At 39.1% G+C, this 21,264-nt stretch overlaps 2 protein-coding genes across 6 annotated transcripts in view; both read left to right on the plus strand.

Annotated features, from left to right (window-relative positions):
- CFAP206 (cilia and flagella associated protein 206) overlaps positions 1–17,252 on the plus strand; it is a 71,698-nt gene extending 54,446 nt beyond the window's left edge. For all 3 annotated transcript variants that reach the window (XM_074190211.1, XM_074190212.1, XM_074190210.1), the window contains exons 11-13: positions 111–304; positions 742–882; positions 16,824–17,252. In XM_074190211.1, coding sequence (XP_074046312.1) covers positions 111–304; positions 742–882; positions 16,824–17,054 — 566 coding nt within the window. In that variant the 3' untranslated portion in view covers positions 17,055–17,252. The remainder of the gene's footprint in view (positions 1–110; positions 305–741; positions 883–16,823) is intronic.
- Positions 17,253–18,766: 1,514 nt separating this feature from the next.
- The window catches only part of SLC35A1 (solute carrier family 35 member A1), a 48,749-nt gene continuing 46,251 nt past the window's right edge, over positions 18,767–21,264 (plus strand). Inside the window, exon 1 of one of the 3 annotated variants that reach the window (XM_074187126.1) lies at positions 18,767–18,857. In XM_074187126.1, coding sequence (XP_074043227.1) covers positions 18,842–18,857 — 16 coding nt within the window. In that variant the 5' untranslated portion in view covers positions 18,767–18,841. The remainder of the gene's footprint in view (positions 18,858–21,264) is intronic. The other 2 variants (XM_074187128.1, XM_074187127.1) reach the window with 2 other exon arrangements.

Raw genomic sequence — 21,264 nt, forward strand, 5'->3', positions numbered from 1 at the left:
ATTAGAAAGACAAGAAACATGATTTTTTAAAAATTGTGAGTCAATATCTCAGGGAAATATAATACTTTAATATTTTTATGCTTAATAATTTACTTGTCTTTATTTTTAAGGAAATCCAACTATTGGAATTTTGAAATATAAAGAGAGGTATTACACTTTTAGTTCCATTGAAGCTGCATATGCATTTGCAGAAAATCCGAATAAATACATTGAGAAAATTGGAGAAAAAGCAAAAAAAAATGCAGAACTAATTCAGCTATTGGAACTTCATCAGCAATTTGAAACTGTAATTCCATATTCTCAGGTAAGTGGTGCTAACTACCCACACCAAGGGCAGAAATAGAAGAAGCCTACACTGAATATAGAAAACACTGCTCTTGTTTTATTAGTGTTTTCCTCCTGATAAGAATTTTTTTTAGTAGCCTCAACTTAGAACTGCATAACTCTATTGTCTCCATCATATTCTGTATGAAGTGACTTTGCTAAAACTGAAAAATTCTTGGCCTAACTTTAAAGATATTTTATAAACTGGCTTCATTGGATCTTTTTGTATATCTCTTCCAGTATTTCCCCATAGTTTAATCTCTCTATTTCATCTAAATGGATTGATTTATATGTCTTTTCTGTGTTTTTTTATAACTACTTAGTTTTTTCAATTTTTAATTTATCTTGTTTTGCCTAGAAATGTTCATTAAATGAAATATATACATGTATATTAATATCAACTCTCCATTTCTTCAGATCAAAATGATTGAAAAACAAATACAACCAATAACAAGATGTGAAAGTAGCACACAGACAGATACACACATAATGCAGCCAACAGTTGAAACTGGTTATGAATGGAATGAATGGGAGCTGAGAAGAAAGGCTATAAAACTGGTTTGTAGCAATGTTATCTGAAAAAGTATTTTTGGGGTTCATTTAAAAAATTTTTAGAGGGTAAAGTTAGCTACCTTGTAAAACAGGGGTAGGTAAAGCTTTCAGGCTGTATTGGTCTGATGTTGCCAAGGTAACCACAGGTAGGACTCAAAATTCAATAAATCTAGTAGCTTTTTAGGGATGAATTAGTTAAATTTTTGAACAAATATAGACTGGGAATGATGCTTAAAATATCCAAATAGCCCTTGGAAGGAAAAAGATACCTCTGCTCTAAAACATAATATTTTTTAGAATTTTTGGAAGATTAAATGAAATTATTTCAGCAAACTAATATATGATACACTGAGCATTCCTTGCCATTTTATAACTAATTATACTCTTTTATAACTCAAGCTTTCCTTTTGAAGACAAGGAGTTCAATTTCACTTTCTCCCTTTGCCACCCCAAAATTAGAATACACATGTATTATCCTTCATATAAAACAATTATGCTATCATTCAGGATAAACTCAGAGTAAATCTTGGCCTTGGTATTCAAAGCATGTTCACTTAATTTCTTTTTTTTTTAAGCCATAGAATGTTTATTAAAGATATTATTTGAGTTTTACAGTTTTCCCCCCAGTCTTGCTTCCCTCCCCCCCACCCCCACCCCACAGATAGCACTCTGTCAGTCTTTACTTTGTTTCCATGTTGTACCTCCATCCAAATTGGGTGTGCTGAGAGAGAAATCATATCCTTAAAGAGAACAGAATTCTCAGAGGTAACCAGATCAAACCATAGGACATCTGGGTTTTTTTTCCGAATCAAAGGGAATAGTCCTTGTACTTTGTTCAAACTCCACAGCTCCTTATCTGGATACAGATGGTACTCTCCTTTGCAGACAGCCAAAAATTGTTCCCAATTGTTGCGCTGATGGAATGAGCAAGTCCTTCAAGGATGAACATCACTCCCATGTTGCTGTTAGGGTGTACAGTGTTTTTCTGGTTCTGCTCATCTCACTCAGCATCAGTTCATGCAAATCCCTCCAGGTTTCCCTGAAATCCTGTCCCTCCTGATTTCTAAAGAGGGTTTTTATCCTGGTGGCCTGACTCTTTGGGTTTATCAAACAGTAGATTACTATAATCCTCTCCTGCTTTTACACCTAGTTTATTCCACTGGTCCACCACTCTATTTCTTAGCCAATACCAAACAGTTTTGATGACTGATGCTTTATAATATAATTTTAGATCTGGTAGTGCTAAGCCACCTTCGTTTGCATTTTTTTTCATTAAGCTCCTGGCAATTCTTGACTTTTTATTTCTCCATATGAATGTACTTACAATTTTTTCTAGCTCATTAATGTAATTTTTTGGAATTTTGATTGGTAGGGCACTAAACAGATTGTTTAGTTTTGGTAGATTTGTCATTTTTATTATATTAGCTCTACCTATCCATGAGCAGTTGATATTTGCCCAGTTATTTAAATCTGATTTAATTTGTGTGAGAAGTGTTTTATAATTGTTTTCAAAAAGATTCTGAGTCTGTCTTGGCAAATAGTCTCCCAAGTATTTTACACTGTCTGAGGTTACTTTGAATGGAATTTCTATTTCTAGCTCTTCCTGCTGTTTCTTGCTAGTCATATATAGGAAAGTTGAGGATTTATGGGGGTTTATTTTATAACCTGCAACTTTGGTAAAATTGCTAATTGTTTCCAGTAGTTTTTTAGATGATTTCTTGGGATTCTCTAGGTAGACCATCATGTCATCTGTGAATAGTGAGAGTTTTGTCTCTTCCTTCCCAATTCTAATTCCTTTAATTTCTTTTTCTTCTCTTATTGCTGATGCTAACATTTCGAATACAATATTGAATAGTAGTGGTGATAATGGGCACCCTTGTTTAACCCCTGATCTTGCCTCTAGCCTCTCCCCATTGAGTATAATGCTTGTTGATGGTTTCAGATAGATACTGCTCATTATTTTAAGGAAGAGTCCATTTATTCCTACACTCTCTAGTGATTTTAATAGGAATGGATGCTGTATTTTGTCAAAAGCTTTTTCAGCATCTATTGATATGATCATATGATTTCTGATAGGTTTGCTGTTGATATAATTGAGTATACTAATAGTTTTCCTAATATTGAACCAACCCTGCATTCCTGGAATAAATGCAACTTGATTATAATGTATTATCCTAGTGATGACTTGTTGTAGTCATTTTGCTAAGATTTTATTTAGGATTTTTGCATCTATATTCATGAGGGAAATAGGTCTATAATTTTCTTTCTCTGTTTTAACTCTTCCTGGTTTAGGTAGCAGTACCATATTGGTTTCATAGAAAGAGTTAGGCAGAGTTCCATCTTTCCCTATTTTTCCAAAGAGTTTATATAGGATTGGAACCAATTGTTCCTTAAATGTTTGGTAGAATTCACTTGTGAATCCATCAGGCCCTGGAGATTTTTTTTAGGGAGTTCACTAATGGCTTGTTGAATTTCTTTTTCTGAGATAGGGTTGTTCAGGTATTTAATCTCTTCTTCATTTAACCTGGGCAACTTATATTTTTGTAAATATTCATCCATTTCACTTAGATTATCAAATTTATTGGCATAAAGTTGGGCAAAATAATTTTGAATTATTACTTTAATTTCCTCCTCATTGGTGGTGAGTTCACCTTTTTCATTTATAATACTAGCAATTTGGTTTTCTTCTTTCTTTTTTTAAATCAAATTGACCAAAGGTTTATCAATTTTATTGGTTTTTTCATAATACCAACTTTTTGTTTTATTTATTAATTCAATAGTTTTTTTGCTTTCAATTTTATTAATTTCTCCTTTGATTTTTAAAATTTCCAATTTGGTATTTGATTGGGGGTTTTTGATTTGTTCTTTCTCTAATTTTTTTAGTTACATGTTTACTTCATTGATTTCCTCTTTCTCCAATTTATTCATATAAGCATTTAAAGCTATAATATGAATCCCATAGGTTTTGGTATGTTGTTTCATTATTATCATTATCTAGGATAAAATGGTTAATTCTTTCTATAATTTGTTTTTTGGTCCATTCATTTTTTAAGATGAGGTTATTCAGTTTCCAATTTGCTCTGGGTCTATATCTCCTTGGCCCAGTATTGCATATGATTTTTATTGCATTGTGATCTGAGAAAGATGTATTCACTATTTCTGCCTTTCTGCAGTTGATCATTAGGTTTTTATGTCCTAGTACATGGTCAATTTTTGTATAAGTTCCATGTACTGCAGAGAAATAGGTATATTCCTTCCTATCCCCATTCAGTTTCCTCCATAAGTCTACCATATCTAATTTTTCTAACAATTTATTTACCTCCCTAATTTCTTTCTTGTTTGTTTTATGATTTGATTTATCTAGATCTGATAGCGGGAGGTTGAGATCTCCTACTAGTAGAGTTTTGCTGTCTATGTCTTCCTGTAATTCTTTCAGCTTCTCCTCTAAGAATTTGGGTGCTGTCCCACTGGGTGCATATATATTCAATATTGAAATGACTTTATTGTCTATGGTACCTTTTAGGAGGATAAAGTTTCCTTCCTTATCTCTTTTAATGCTATCTATTTTTGCTGCTGCTTTGTCTGAGATAAGGATTGCTACCCCTGCTTTTTTTACTTCAGCTGAAGCAAAATATATTTTGCTCCAAAACTTTTACCTTTACTCTATATGTATCTCTCTGCTTCAAATGAGTTTCTTGTAAGCAGCATATTGTAGGATTCTGGTTTTTAATCCACTCTGCTATTTGCTTACATTTTAAGGGAGAGTTCATCCCATTCACATTTAAGGTTATGATTACTAATTCTTTATTGCCCTCTGTGCTATCTTCCCTCCGTTTGTATTTTTCCTCCCTTTACCCCCCTTTATCCATATTCCCCAGTATTTTGTTTTTGAATACCACCCCCTTCAGTGTGTTTGCCCTCCTATATCACTCCCTCCCCTTTCTTTCCCCTTTCCCTGTTCCCTTCCCTTCCTTTTGTTATTTCCCCTTATTTCCTCCACTCCCCTTCCCTTTCTCTGTCCCCCCTCCCCTTTTCCCCTTTTACTTCTTGAAAGGTTAGATGTTTTTATAAGTTAACTGAGTATGTGTAGGTTGACTTAAGCCAAGTCTGATGAGAAGAAGATTCAGGTGTTTCTCCTCTACTCCCTTCTTCCCCTCTATTACCATAGGTTTTTTTTACCTCTTAGTGTAATGAGATTTGTCCCATTCAATCCCCTCCCTCCTCCCGTCTCTTTCCTGTCCCCCTTTTTAGGGAGGTAGTGTATTTTTTTAAGATCATTCTATCTAAGTCATAGAAAATTCTGAGTGTCTGACCCTTCTAGTTCAGTATATTCTGTTGAATAGAGTCCAAATTCCTGAGAGTTATTAGAGTCTTTCTCCCTGGTAGAGTTAAAGCCAGTTACATCCCATTAGATATCAGTCTCCTGGATAGGTCATGGATGTCCAGCATTTCTGGCTAGGTATATTCTCTCTGTTAGAGTTACATTTCTCAGGATTCTCAGGATTTATGAGAGTCTCTACCCCGCCCCCCCCCCCCCCCCCCCCCCCCCATGCTGGGATATAGCCAGTTTCAACTTGCTGGATTGCATTTTTTTCCTTTTACTGCCCCCCCCCCTTTTTTTTACCTTTTCATGTGTCTCTTGAACCTCCTGTTTGATATCCAAATTTTCTATTTAGCTCTGGTCTTTTCATCAGAAATTTTTGGAATTCTTCCATTTCATTAAATGTCCATCTTTTTCCCTGGAAGAGAAGGCTCAGCTTTGCAGGAAAGTAGATTCTTGGCTGCATTCCAGGCCCTTTGATCCCTTAAAGTTGATGCAGCCAGGTCCTGCATGATCCTTACCGTGGCTCCTTGATATTTAAATTGTTTCTTTCTGGCTGCTTGCAGGATTTTCTCTTTTATCTGATAGTTCTGGAGTTTGGCCACAACATTCCTTGGTGTTTTCCTTTTAGGATCTTTTTCTGGTGGGGATCGATGTACTCTTTCAATAACTACTTTGCCCTCCGATTCCATGATGTCAGGGCAGTTTTCTATCACTAGATCCTGTAATATTAAGTCTAGGCTTTTTTTCTCTTCAGTGTTTTCAGGAAGTCCTATAATTTTCAGGTTCCCCCTCCTTGATCTATTCTCAAGGTCAGTGGTTTTGTTGATGAGGTATTTCACATTTGCTTCTATTTTTTCTATTTTTTGATTTTGTTTAACTGACTCTTGCTGTCTCGTGGAGTCATTAGTTTCTGTAGACTCCATTATTTTGGCGGGGGGGAGGAGTTTTCTTCATTAACCTTTTCCAATTGGTTGATTCTACTTTTGAAAGAGCTTTCCATTTGACCAATTGAGGTTTTGAGAGAATTTCTTTTTGCATTTGCTCATTTGAGGATCTGAGAGAATTATTGTCATTTTGCAAGGTATTAATTGTCTCCCCCAAATTTTCCAGTTGATTTTTAAACTCCTTCCTTATTTCTTCAAGGAAGTCTTTCTGTGCTGGAGACCAGATTGTATTCTCCTCAGAGGTTCCAGGTCTCTCTGGGTTGGGGTCTTTCCCTTCCAGGAATTTTTCTATGGATCCACCTTTCCGCTGACCCTTCTTCATTATGCTAATACCTTGAGTTGGGGGGGGGGCTGGTTCACCTGGGCTTGGGATCTCTAAAGGCTTTACTGAGTGCAGTTTCTCTAGCTGGCCAGTAGGAGGTGCTGGTTGCCCTCTCTGAGGTGTCTGTGACCTTGGTTGCGAGGCCTTCTCCCTTTGCTTGAGGGAGGGAATTGGAGCTATTGAATTCTTTTGCCTTCAATCAATGGTGGGCTTTACCCTGGCCTGAGGTGATTCCTCAGCTGGGCTGGTTCTTTTGCTCACACACCTGGGCCTGAGGCAGAAATAATTTGCATTTGTTTGAGAAGAGGCCTCAGTGCAATGGAGGCGTGGGCTCAGAGTTTCTCAGACCTGAGGAGCCCAGGGATGGTGTCTGCAGCTCTCCTGCACCAGACCTCTCCCTGCAGCCCCTTCCCCAAGCTCCAGGGGGACAGCACCAACACCAGCGCCTCTGCTTCCCCGCGGACCCAAGCCCCCTTCGTCCAGCCCCACCGCTGATCCAGCAGGTCCGGCTCTCGGGCCCTCAGACTCCCGGTTCCGATTCAGCTGTTGGTCTGGCTGATCTTCCCTGGGAGCTCAGACTCACCTGCCGGTACTCAGCCAAGGCTGCTGCGGGAGACAAATCCTGAGGTAGATTTTCCTCTCCTGGATTTTCTTTCTGGGTTTCCTGGTTCGGATTTCTTTTAAGAGGTTTGTTTCACGTGATAGATGGGGAAGAGATCAGGAGACTTTAGAACTGTGCCTGTCTTCTCTCCGCCATCTTGGCCCCGCCTCACTTACTTTCTATCATGTTATATTTAAATAAATGTCCTCTCCCTATTTGGCAGATTGGAAATTTGGCCATAAATATCAATTCATGGCTTATACTTAAATATCACTAATAATTTTCATCATAGAATTGTCTTATATGTCCAATTAGAGTGCGATTTCTTTGAATATACTCTAATCATTTAGAGACTATCTCATCTTGGAAAATGTTAAGCAACCCAGCTTCTTACCTGAAATATTTATCTCCTTAAACTTACATTACATAGCATTTTAGAATTCGATATTAATGAGATAAGGGCATAGCTCAAGCTGAGAAAATTTGTATTTCTTTTCCAAATGATAAAGCAGTCTTGGGATACTTCTAAATATTCTCTATGATATTCTTTTCTAAATATTTCCTCCTAAATATTCTCCTTCAGGAGGAGGTATTGGTATTTAGCTAATTTAGCTAATATTAGAAATATTTCTCTTAACTTTCTAATATAATTCTAACCCTGTTGTTGAAAGTTGGTAAGAAGTATTGCTTGGATTTGTTTTTCCCAGTTGTGATGGATATTAACTTTTAGACATAGATCTTTTTAAAAAATTTCATTTATTTAAGGCAATAGGGTTAAGTGGCTTGCCCAAGTCACATAGCTAGGTAAGTATTAAGTGTCTGAGGTTGGATTTGAACTTAGGTCTTCCTGACTCCAATGGCTGCTGCTTTATCCACCTAGCTACTCCCTTGGGCATAGATCTTTAACTTCTGTTTTCCAAAGGAGATTTCTTGATGTTTAATTCCTCTCATTTAAAAACTGATTTAGAGATGATTCTTCTCATGAGTTTCATGTTTCATTCTCCTCAATTCTTTATCTTCCCTCTCATCCTTTTCCCTACAGATGTCTCTAATGAATGTCTAGCACAATTTTCTCAATATGGGGGACTCTTTAAAGAATCCTAATAGGCTAATTATCCTTGCTGGGTGGTGGTGTTTATCTTTCTTACTTTGTGGTTTTTTAGATTTGTAGATTCAATTTTCAGAGGTAGTTTCACTTCTCAAAATGTCATCCTGAAGTTGAGCTATCCTGTATCTAGATGGTGTAGTTGGAGTTTAGGGTGTGTTCAAGGAAGTCTAGTGCTTGTGATGCTAAGTGGAGTGCTGTTGAGTCCTTTTCAGGTCTGTTTTCTACTTTTGATATTCACTTGAGCCACCTACCTCTCACCTGTGGTTCCAAAAACTTATAACATTCACAGTAGCCAATTTAGTAAACCATTTATGTTTACTAGTAAACAATTTAGGCAGCTGGGCCAAACCAGGTTGAGGGTAGGTGGGGGCGGGGGGTCTCAAACCTGTTAGTGAGTTAGTGAGAGGCATCTACTCCAAGCAGGTGAAGTTTCTCACTGGTGGAATGGGAGGATGAGAACAATCCATTTCAATTGACCTTGGAGGTAGCTGAAGTAGGTGCTGTGAAGCACTTAGAGCTTGGGTAGACATTGAAGATATCAAAATCATCCACTGCCTCTAGAGCCATCATCAGTCATGTTGATTCTGTCTTCCCTTCAGTTATGATGACTCTGGAAGAGAGAGTGAGGTCAATGATTTCATGCAATTCTGCCTCACTAAAATCTAATTTTTGCACAAATCAAAAGATATCACCCGTACCATTTTACCATTCCTATCTCAAAGTCCTGTGGTGACAGGAAGTGACAAAGCAGGAGGGGTGGTCATACACTAGGATCTGTAATCATGATGCTGCACACAGGTGGCATAGGCCATGGGATTGTCTCCTCGCTAGAAGTGGAAAGTCAGAGAAGCCCTTTTAAGGACTGCACTGCTCACCTTCTGGTGTGAGGAAGGAGCTAGAAAAGGTTCCTTAAAAAGTGTCTACTTACCCAATCCTGGCCTGATTACCATGGAAGGCAAGGATCCCAGCTTGTGGTTGAAACAAAAAACATACAAAAACTTCTTCAAGGGAAGATTCTACTCACCACTGGTACATGGAATGTGTGCACAAAGTCAATTCAAGAACTCATAGACCTGAGAGATGAACAGCTCTTGCCACAAGAGAACTCAGCAGATATCACATTCAAATAGTAGCCTTGAGTGAAATAAGGCTGGGAAATTAAATCCAATTTACTGAAGTCAGAGATGGATACACATTTTTCTGGAGTGATTGTGGTGAAGGGGAGTACAGTGAAGCTGGAATACATTTTGCAATCAAAATTAATCTAGCCAACAAGCTCGTATGCTTATCAAAAGGAGTGAATGACAGGTTCATGACAATGCAATTGTCACTTGCAGGAAAGCACATCATCAGTGCCTGTGCTTCCTACCATGGTAAATCTTGATGAAGTCAAAGAAAAATTTTATGAAAACCTGCTGATCCTTATTATCAGTGTCCCAAAAGAGGACAAAATTCTGAGCGACTTGAATGGTAGAGTAGGCTCAGATTACCAGATGTGGGCAGGGAGTGCTTGGGACAAATGGAGAGGGAAATGACAACAATATTCACTTGCATATTTCATGACCTTTCCATCACAAACATTGTCTTCTGTTTACCTAAACTCAATAAAACTTCCTGGATGTACTCACAGCAAACACTGCAGACTATGTGATTATAAAGAGAAGAGACAGACAGGATGTGAGATGAAGGCAATCCTCTACAAGCCAAGACCAAAGGGGAGGGAGTGTTAGTGTATGATCTTCTGTTTACAGATGATTGTTCACTCAGTGCAGCCTCTGAAGCTGAGATGCAACAAAGTATGGATCGATTCTCTGCTATTTGTGCTAATTTTGGCCTAATAATTATTACCAAGAAAACACAGATATCAGCCAGCATCACACCATCCATATGTGGAACCATTGATTAAAGCGAGTGGAGAAATTTTGAATACCATGGATAAGTTCACTTACCTCAGCAGTGTAGCTCAGTATTTGGGAAGTGTGGGAGAGAAGAGACAGTAGGCTAACACCAAACTGAAGATTTACAGAGCCGGTTGTGCTGACCTCATTGCTACATGCCTATGAAACCTGGACAATAGTGCCATGTCAGAAAACTGAATCACTTCAATTTAAATTCTTAGGAAGATTCTGAAGATCATTTGCTAGGAGAAAATACCAGACACCAAGTGAGGTCCTTTCTTGAGCTAAACTGCCTAGCATTTCAACATTATTACAGAGAGCATAACTATGATGGGCTGGACATGTTAGAATGCCAAACATATTGCTTGCCCAAAAGACTATTTTATGGAGAACTCACACAGGGCAAGTGCTCACAGGTGGTTAGAAGAAGTGAAACCGAGACACCCTGAAGGTCTCTCTTAAGAACTTTTCAATTGATTATGCAGGATGGGAGACACTGGCACAGGACTGCCTAGCATGGTGTGCTCTCCTCAGAGAGGATGCTGCATTCTATGAGAAGGGTAGAATTGAAGCAGTTCAGAGGGAACATGGGATGTGTAAATTTTTTTTTTTGCAAGGCAAATGGGGTTAAGTGGCTTGCCCAAGGCCACACGGCTAGGTAATTATTAAGTGTCTGAGACCGTATTTGAACCCAGGTACTCCTGACTCCAAGGTCAGTGCTTTATCCACTACGCCACCTGGGATGTGTAAATTTAAAGTAAGGACCCCAAGTGTTCACATGACTTATTTGTGCCTGATCTGTGGTAGAGCATTCGAGCTCATATTGGTCTGATCCACAGTTGGACACACTCTAATTTGTCTCTAACAGCGATGTCATTTTGGTCTTCTTCAATAATGAAAGATAAGAACTGGTATGGTTGTGTGATCTGAACTTCCTGACTTTAAGCTGTCAGGGGAAGGAGAATAATTGTAGAGGGATAGAGAAATGAGAGCCTGAAAAAAAAATTATTCACACACATTCCTGTTTTACATTTTTAAAAATGTTAAGTTTGCATTAAAACAACTAGACAGACAAGAGTAGCACTAAATTTAATAATAATTCACATTTATATAGGGCCTTAAGATTTACAGAATGTTTTACTTAAGTTGTCTCATTTGATCCTTAAAACAACCTTATAAGGCAGATTATATTATTATTCCCACTTTAGAAATTAAAAACTGAGGCTGCAAGATGTTAAGTAACATATTCAGGGTCTCACAACTAGGTCTGAGGATAGGGTTTGAACTCAGATCTTCCTGCCCCCAAGTTCAGCATTTATTTTCTTCTCTGTGATAAAACTTATAGAACAAAACTTTTAAGAAATTAAGTAAAATTTGGTATCTTTCTTGTTAATCTTTGGTTGTTATCAATAATAGCGACCTAAGCCTGCTCTTATCTTCAGAATTAGATGACAATGCTATAATTATTACTCACCTAGAATCTTTTATCTAAGATTTTTCTAGGGTTAATGTCTTCTTAATGTCAAAAGGTCTTCTTTAGCTTCTCACTGATTGGTAACTAGATAACTTTAGTTTAAGAAATCAGACCTGAGATAGCAAACAAAAACTCAGTGTTGAACAGGAGCTCAGGAGTCCTGTATAATCCCTTCTGTGTCTGAAGAGGAAGCCTTTGTCCAATATCATGAACAAGTGATTGACCTATTAGCTTTTGAAGATCTCTCCTGAGTGGGAATCCACAACTTCCTGAAGCAGCACATTCTACAGATGACTCTAAATGCTAAAGAAATTTCCCCAAACATTAGCCCTAAATCTACCTCTATTTATTACACCTAGTTCTGACCTTTGAAACCAGTCAGAACAAGTCTCCTTCTTCCTTGGGGCAGCCCTTCAAATAACAGAGGCAGCTACCTTCAGGACCCTAACTCTTCTACAACTGTCCTTGTTTGACCTGACTTTAGTCCCACACCATCCTGATTGTCACCTCTGATTGCCTTTTCTCTCACTCATTCTAAAATATGATGCCTAGAACACAATACAATACTGGCAACCCTAGACTGGCAAATCTGGGACATACAATTCCTAGATTTCAGATGGTGCTTGCCTAGGGCAGAATACAAGAGGATTGTTACTTCCATCATTGTGAGTACTATTTGAACATTAAAGAATCTGTACAGGGCTAGGTCTCAGGACCCACTCCTTTCACATTAAAGAAATGTGCAAATGAACTCCTTTGCTCTGGACCCATGCCTGTGGTTCAGGCAGGATTCAGTCCTCAGGGAGTTTGACCTCTATGAAAGGGTGAGTTAACTTGCTTTTTCCTTATTTTTGTTTGTTTTTGTATGTTTGTTTCCTTATTTTTGTTTGTTTTTAACACCTATCTTAGTTTACCAGGAAGAAATTAGAGAATGTATATGCACAAGGAACATAGGTCCATGCATGTCTTGGCCACATGCATGCAAAGCTATATGCATAGGGGACATGTGAATGCAAGGCTTAAGAACAGAAGAACAACTCATCTTCTGATACTGTAGTGTGATGTTTTCTGATTACATGCTCATACTGCTCCCTGTGGATCTCTGCTAGATGGGTTCTATCTTCTGAATTTATTACCTTTAGTCAGTGCTGCCTCACTGAATGGATCTCTGTCAAAAGCTTCTAGATGTGATTCCACTGGACAAATGGTGATAGTATTTTGCTTCCAGCTTCTGGAGTCAGCTAAAATTCTTTGCTACAGTTTTCTCTCTTTCTCATGAGAGAAGACAAAATTGTGGAACCAAAAAGATATTCTATCTACTCCATAACTACAACTATCTCATAGTCCCTCTCTTTCTTCTGTTACATTTGTCCATTTTTTTGGCTATCTGACACAGGAGAGGATTTATTTCTGCCTTCTCAGATTCTTTTTTTCTGCTTTTTTTTTTTTTTAGGTTTTTGCAAGGCAAATGGGGTTAAGTGGCTTGCCCAAGGCCACACAGCTAGGTAATTATTAAGTGTCTGAGATCGGATTTGAACCCAGGTACTCCTGATTCCAAGGCCGGTGCTTTATCCACTACACCACCTAGCCACCCCTCTGCTTTGTTTCTAATTGGAATATTACTTCCCTTCTTTCAGGGAAAATTGCATTCTCTTTGATTACCTTGAGAACAGAGGCATTCATTCTCTCAGGCCTTTTTCTAATAGGTAAACAATTTGCATTTTGTGTATTTATAGTTTTTATTTGTCATGGGCAGGGATATAAACATAGCACACTTCCAGGCCACATCAAAATTTCCTTTGTCCATAAAGCAAATTCCTAGGGTTTGTGTTATTCCTGATGGAAAATTATGTGGCAAATAACAGAATCTCCTGAGGATAGTGTTCTTATTTATAGCAAGCTTCCTGCTTTTTCTTATGACACTAACTTTCTCTGCTACCCTTGATTGGCAATTAGCAGCTTCCCACCAAAGCCCCAGTGGAAACAAAGGCTGCCTGAAGCTGTCATCTTTTGGAGGGTCTTAAGATCTAATTACCAGCCATTTTGCCCCTCTTCCTACATTCTCAGATAACCAGATGTAAGAAACCTCCTTTCTTGATGCCTTTCTATGGAGTCCGATCAAAGAATTTATGAATGTTAGCATACTTTTTTCTCAAGACATGGCAAGTATTTGCTTGCTGAGCTTCCATTGCTTGGTACTTAATAACTTTGCCAAAGACTCAAGACAAACAAGCAGTCCACAGCTGTTGTTTCTCCTTCATACTGCTACTGCAATCATGCTCACAGATTTCAGTTCCCTCTGAATCTCTCATGTCTTTCAAATGGCAGAAGGAAAAAGACAATCCATATAGTTGCATCTTTATGCATTAATTTTTTTTCCTTTTTCACATAAGTAGGTAACTTTCCATTCTCTTCTTAAAAGAGAGGACCTTTTTTCCATTCTAATAGCTATAGTTAGATACAGTTGCTGGCTGAGTGTTAAGTACATGAAAAAGCATAGGCTTCAAAACGCTCCATTCAAGAATCTGTTCCTGAATTTTGTCGACTGACATTGTGAATACATCAAGTCCAGATGTTCAATCAATTCCAAATCCTCTTTAACTGCCATAGTTCTTAGATTAACTGCCATACTTCTTAGACTACCTCTTTTCATCTTGTCCACAAGAATAGTATCGTCATGAGTGAAATAATCCCATAAAACCATTTCAGGGTTAATATTCCTAGTGAAGGCCTCTCAGGATTAAGAAATACTAAAGAAAGAACAAACTATTATTCTTAAACTATTTCTAGAAGAAAGCCCCTTGTATTCCAAACAGGTGGCTCACTCTCCTAACTTTTACTGACTACTAGAAGGATAGTAGACTTTTTCCCTTGAGAAAATCTTGCATTCCAAAGCTCATAAGACTCCTCTTGTTTGATAAATAGACTGTTCCTAGACCTTGCGTTCCAAGACAAATTATGTTACTTCAGTAAAATAGTTATAATCCTGAAGGTTATTCTCACCATCTGGATGGTGAGGTACTATTTTATGAAAACCTTTCTTTTCTTTGTTGCTGGGGTAGAGTTTCACAAGTAGAATGCAACTCTGAAGACTAAGCAATGAGTTGACAGAAAAGGATGATAGGAAGGAGGAGGGGATCGAGTTAGGCCACATAATCTTGCTTGACTGTCAATTCGGGGCAGCTCCTTGATCTTTACTACCTTTGTGAGACTTGGAGTGTGCCCCTTTCTAGGAAAAGCCAAAATAAACTTTTTTTTTTTTTTTGCTCAGAGGAGTCTCTATTTTTTTAAGTGGATTTTTATCCCACACACTCATCATCATCACTCACAGACATAGCAGGTTAAGGCTATATATGCATCATCTCATTTGATCCTCACAACAACCCTGAAAGATAGGTATATCATTAATAGATATGTAGAGTTTGTAGAGTTTTTAGGATATTTCATTTGTTCAGCTCCACATCATTCTGTCTTCTTATCTATGCCTCATTGAATTCCTCTCTATCTCTAAATCTAAGATATAGGTCAAGCAGCAACTTTGGCATGGTCTTCCTTGATTCGCTCAAATAGTAGTGTCCTCCTCCCCAACTCCTTGTATTAACTATTTTATACATAATTTATTAACCTTATAGTTTGTATATTTTATAGTTAAGTATTTTATATTTTGTATGTATTTTGGAACTTATATTTTTTACTTATTATCTCCCACATTGGGAGATAAGGTCTTTTAAAGTAGAGATTGTTTCATTCTTTGAAATTGGGTTCCTACTGCCCAGCACAGTGCCTGGCACACATTAATAAATACTTAAATTGAAGACATACTAAAGAGGTTGGGTTTGAGTTCAATCTAGGACACATTATGCATACTGCTCAAGGGACTTTCTTAGATATTTTGGCACCCCCCTGATCTATTAGCCAAGTAATGCCGTTTGTTTTTTTTTAAAGTTCATTAGTTCTAAGTGAAGCCATGCTGACTTCTTTCTGTTACATTTCTTTCTTTTCTAGATGTTTACTAACCAGTCCTTTAATAATATGTTCTTGAATTCTGCCAGCAATCTAAATAATTTGCAGACTCCCTTCATCCTCTTTTAAAAGATAGTATTTATCCTCCTTCAGGCCTATGGCACCTCTAGGAAATTTTAAATTGATATGGTTCAGTAATTACATCCACATGTTCCTTTGGTAGGTAGTTCATTTGGCCCTTGAGATATGAAATTGTCAAAGACTGCTTAGGTGTTAAATATCTCCCCTACTTTTCCTGTATAATATTTATATATATATATATATAATATACATATATATATATATAATATACATATATGTTTATGTCGGTCTCTTTAAACAGCTCCCCCCTTTTGTCCCTCAGTGAATTGATCTGTCTTTACAATTTCATTGTTGAGAGTTTTCCATCTCTCTTGGAATGACTTCTTCAGAGTTTCAAACCATGGGACTCTATTTCATTCATTTGTTTTACTTTTATTTCTTTGAAAATTATTGTCCAAAAAAGTGCCTGTGAGATTCTGTCCTGGCTTTCTCTCCTTTATCACAGATTTTAAAATGAAATGTCCATTTTCCCCTTAAAATTTTCATCATTTCTATTCCAGTAACAAGTTCTGACTTTTTTTAGTGAAATCATGGCTAGAAAAGCATTTTCCCCTCATTGTTCATTCCACTTTATATAGGATGAGTTTATTAATAAAGCTAAAAAAAAAGCAGGTGCTCTCCAACAGATGATTGGCTAGTTGAACTTCTTCAGTGATACATATAATGCCTTTGTGACTTATCATTTGAGTTTCAAAGAATGTGAATGTAACAATTAGAAGGCTTAAACTCTGTGTAACTTTGTAAATTTAAAAAAGATTATTTTAACAGTAAGGCATTTTTCTGGTTTCTAAGGGAAGGGATATTTTATTAGCTGGGTCGTGCAGTGGATATAACACTGACACTGTAGTCAAGAGGACCTGAGTTCAAATTTGAACTCAGATAATAATTACCTAGCTGTGTGACCTTGGGCAAGCCACTTAAACCACCTTAAGTAAATGAACTGGTTTTATTTTATATCCTAGTAGATATTATTTTTAAAAGTCATTTTTGTTGCTTTTGTTTTTGTACAGATCTGAGGTCCTAGCAAGAATTCTGTGGCAAGAATTACTGCTAATAAGTAGATCTGTTTTAAAAAAAATCATGACTCAGATTGATTATAATTAGTAGATAGTAATGCTCATATGTATTTTGAAGAAATGTTAATTATTCCCTATTATTTTCATTTATTTTAGGCTAATTTGCGTCAGAAACTCACCAAATCAGTACAAACCAATCTTAGCCACATGAAAAGAGAAAATTCAACACAAGTATACCTATTGAAGACAACTGGCACACAGACTAAGAAAGAAGATGGTTCCAGAGTACCCAGGCCACAGATTTATATAACTGGCCTCCGAGGCAGTCCTACAGCATCCCAAAGGGCAGTCAAAGTAAATTTAACAAGAGCTGTTGATGAAACCTAATTGGAGAATGTATTTTAAAGCTTGCTATCATTTAATAATATATAGCAAATATTCAAAGTCAGTCATACATATATTTAAATAGGTAAGTTTGGGGCATCCATTATTATTATGTAAATCCATTAGATTTTCAGCTACATTCACTATAAAACTATGTTACTAGAAACTCATTTTTTTCTTGTGACACATTTTTCATTCTATTAAATTGGAAAGCAAAATTCTTTGTTTATATATTTTATTACAAGAAATGTGTTAGAATTTTTAAGAATAAAACAATGAAAACAACTTGAGATTGTAAAACGATTGACAAATTTGCAATGTTTCGAAATAGTTTTGTGAATCTCTTAAATTTGGTATTTGTAATACAAGATATTATTATTAATATTATTCATTCATGATTAAATTTAATTAGCACCCCCCCATCAGAATGTGCGCTCCTTGGGGTTGGGGGGGAGGGAATTCTCATTACCAACTCACTTTCCCATTTCTTCAGGTGCTACTGAAACATCACTCACATGCACTCCCTTCTTTTTCTCCATTCACAGGACCAGCCCCCTAAATCATCAGAGGCTGATAGAGGGCATAAAGAATAGAGATTAAGCAATAACATAAACCCGAGTAGCTCACTCAGAGAGTTTAAGAGGCACTTTATAACAACTTTATTATTCCCCCCCAGGTTAATATAATATATATTTTATATAATATTTACAACATAAATATTTATAATATATACAATATATAATATATTGTATATGATATAACATAACATAATATAACCTAACAATAATATAACACAATATAATATATAATAATATAATATATGATAATATATAATATAATATAATTTTAATCCTATTACTCAATGACCATATTCATTTTATAGCTAAGTTAGCTGACTTTAAATAAACTGCCCAAGGCCTTGTAAGCATCAGAGGCGGGTTCTGAAGATTCCTTTGACCATCTGGAGTCAGTGCCCTTTCTAGTGATGCCTCCCTAAGCCTAATGTATTGATTATCTTGCTAACAGTAAAGCATCCTCACTGAGTAGGAGGGGGATGGGGACCCATCAAAAGAAAACCATTTAGACCCTTCAGAGCATCCAGTGCCAATCCTTTCCAGGCTATTTAAGTCGTTTGGAGTTTCATACCTTCCCGGGCACTGCCACCTGTGTGGGGGCGAATGAACGAGAGGGAAGGGAGCTCTGTACCCGTTTTTCTCTCTTTTTTGGGGGGTGCAAGGCGATGGGTTAAGTCCCTTGCCCAAGGGCAGACAGCTAGGCCCCTGTGTGGGTCGTATTTGAACTCCCGGTCCTCCTGACTGCCATACCCAGGTTTTTAGGAATGCGATTTTAAAGTCCGCCCCCCGGGGCCCACGCTCAGGGGGGATCTGGATCGTCCCCTTCCTCCCGCGGCGGGTGCCCCGGCCCGGCGTTTCTGCGCTGCGCGCCGGGCGGCCGGGGAGGGAGCCACAGCTTCCCGCCCCCACGGGCCGGCAGGGGCCGGAAGGGCCGCGGAGTCGCGGTCTCGGCGCCGCCCGGCGGAGCCTCGCGGGCTTCTGGGAGTTGCAGTTCGGAGGCCACGCCCACCCCCCGCGGCGGCCCGGAACGGGCTGGAGGGGGTCGCGGACTCTCGCCGGCTCTTCCGCCCCGGCCCGGCCGAGGGGAGGCGCTCTAGGCCGCGGCCCCGCTCTCTATGGTCTCGGGGGCCGGGGCGGCCCCACAGTGCACCGCGCGGAGCCGGCGCCTCGCGGAGCGCGGCTAGACGAACGCGTCCGCCGGCGCCGTGCGCAGCCATGGCCGCCCCGAGAGGTGAGAGCCCCCCGGGGCGCGGGCGGGGGGCGCGGAGGGGCTGCGGGCCCGGCCGGCGGGCCAGGCGGGGGGAGCGGGGCCGGCCTTTGGGCCGCGCTTGGAGGAGCGGCGGCGGGGGTCCCCGGGCGCCCCCCGGGGCTCCGAGTTCAAGGCCGAGCTCGCACCCTTCAGACAAGGCCCTTGACCCCATCGCCCCAACCCCCCCCCCCGAAAAAGCAGGATCCCTGCCCGCAGTGGTTGTGTGCGTGTGCGCATGTGCAGCTCGCCATGCGCACACGTGTGTGCAACACCGCTGTGGCCCGACGGACAGCCTGGAAGTGAAGGAGGCGCCCGCAGCGCCCGCAGGATGCCCTTAGGGAGCACTGGAGCCGGCTGGCATCGCCATGAACACAAGTGTGGAGGTGGAAAAGCCGCCACAACTTGCTTAATTTTGTACACACTCACATACATGCATACATACATCCGTGACAGGGAGTGCCTGCAGAGGTAGGTCGTGGAGGGGCTAGGATAGCGAGCAAAGAAGTTTGTTGTTTAATCGTGTTTTGACTTGGTGACCCCATTCCGGGTTCTCTTGACGAGGGTGCTGGAGTGCTTTGCCATTTCCCCTTCAGTTCATTTTTTAGATGGGGGACATTGAGGCAAAGATTCGTGGAACTCAGTCCAGGGTCTCACAGCTAGGACTTGAACCTGAGTCTAGGTGCCATCCTCCATCCAGTTTTACAACATAGCTGCTTGATTCATTGAGAGCCATTGGAGACTGAACAGTGGACTGATGTGATCATATCGGTGCATTTGAAAGGTTGCTCTGTCCGTCGTATGTACTTTTATAAGAGAGGAGATCTGGAGGTTAAATGCCTGAGCAGTAGTTGCCAAAAGTGGGCCAGTAGCAGAGAGGGCATAGACCTGAGTGCTGCCGTATGAATAGCGTTGACTAGATTAGTGAAATGTATTGGATTAGGGAAGTCGGAGATGATTGCTGGGTGATAAATGTGAGAACCCTGGAGAATTATGATTCAGTGTTGAAAGGAAAAGGGAGAGGATGATGGAAGAATAGCAGGATTGGGGTAGAGATAAGTTTAATTATAGGTGTTGTCAACCAGACCAGAACCGGCCTTCAAACCTGTGAGTGACTAGAGAGAGGCAAAGCAGGCCAAAGGCAGGTGTGTCAGGAATCAGGTCGAAGTTTAACTAATTTCAGAGTGTGGGTTGCTTATAAGCAAAACCCTTTTCCTGAGAAGGTAAGATGGATTGAAATCTTCCCTCATAGAGAAAATGCATGATGAGATCACAGATTCTCAGAAAATGTTTTTACTTTATTCACAGATTATAATGAAAAATTTCAAAAATAACCTAGTCAGCTAAATTGACATTGCTGTCCTCCCACAGGATAGTATATTCCTAATGTGGAATTTATTGATAATAAATGTAAAGCAAATCTTAATTCTTTGTAACATCTAGATAAGGGCTGTGCATAACAGATGTTCCACAAATATTTACTAGCAATAACTCTCCATTCATAAGTTGTTATAAATGCTGTGGTAAAAACCACAATAGGGCTGTAGCAGTTTCTATGGTTGGCATTTCTGGACAATCCAGGGGTTCTTGGGTCCTGTGGGAATAGTCTCTAAGATGGGTAAGGGTCATTGAGCCTTGTGATTGTTCAGCAGAGTATAAACTAGAGTGAGTGTGGTGGGAACAGGAGTGGAGTATCTGAGTTCACTTGGCAGTTACAAATCACTCTCAACTATGGTGTATTGGGAAATAGAGGGAACTTCAGCAGATCTAAACAGTTATTGATCAAACCACTCAATGTTTACATGGTGCTGTTCAAAGTAATACACTTTGCCAGAAGGGGAGAATATCCAAAATGCAAAGGATTGTTGTTATGTCAAGCTCAGGACAACCTACTTAACTCTGGGAAACAGGATGTCTCCAAATATCTTGACAATATTTTGAGTTTAAAGTGCTAGTGAGTCATATAGTGGGCAGGTGAAAGTGTAAATCCACAGAATGAGGAGAGAGGTTAAGTCTGGAGTTTAGATTTGGGAGTCTTCTTATTAGTATAATATTGTATATACTTATCTGTTAAAGTAGTGTATTTTCCCCAGGCCACCTCACCAATAAAATGTAACCACAGTGGGGTATTTGTTTTGTCTTTATTTCCAGTATGGGGGATACCTTGTATATAACAGACACTGTATAAGCACTTGTTGAATGAATGGAGGAGTTAGCAAGAAGTGGTATTTGAAGCCAAGGAAGTGGATGACTATCATCTGTGATGGTGTTTAGAGAGGAGAGAGCCCCAAGTACAAAGGGAAGAGGAAGAAGAGATGACAATAGACAGAGAGGAGGAAGGGTGTAGAGAATATCTAGTAGTATCAGGACTGCTGAAAGGTCACAAAATCGA

This window comes from Macrotis lagotis, chromosome 5 (assembly GCF_037893015.1).
Source record: "Macrotis lagotis isolate mMagLag1 chromosome 5, bilby.v1.9.chrom.fasta, whole genome shotgun sequence".
NCBI lineage: Eukaryota > Metazoa > Chordata > Mammalia > Peramelemorphia > Peramelidae > Macrotis > Macrotis lagotis.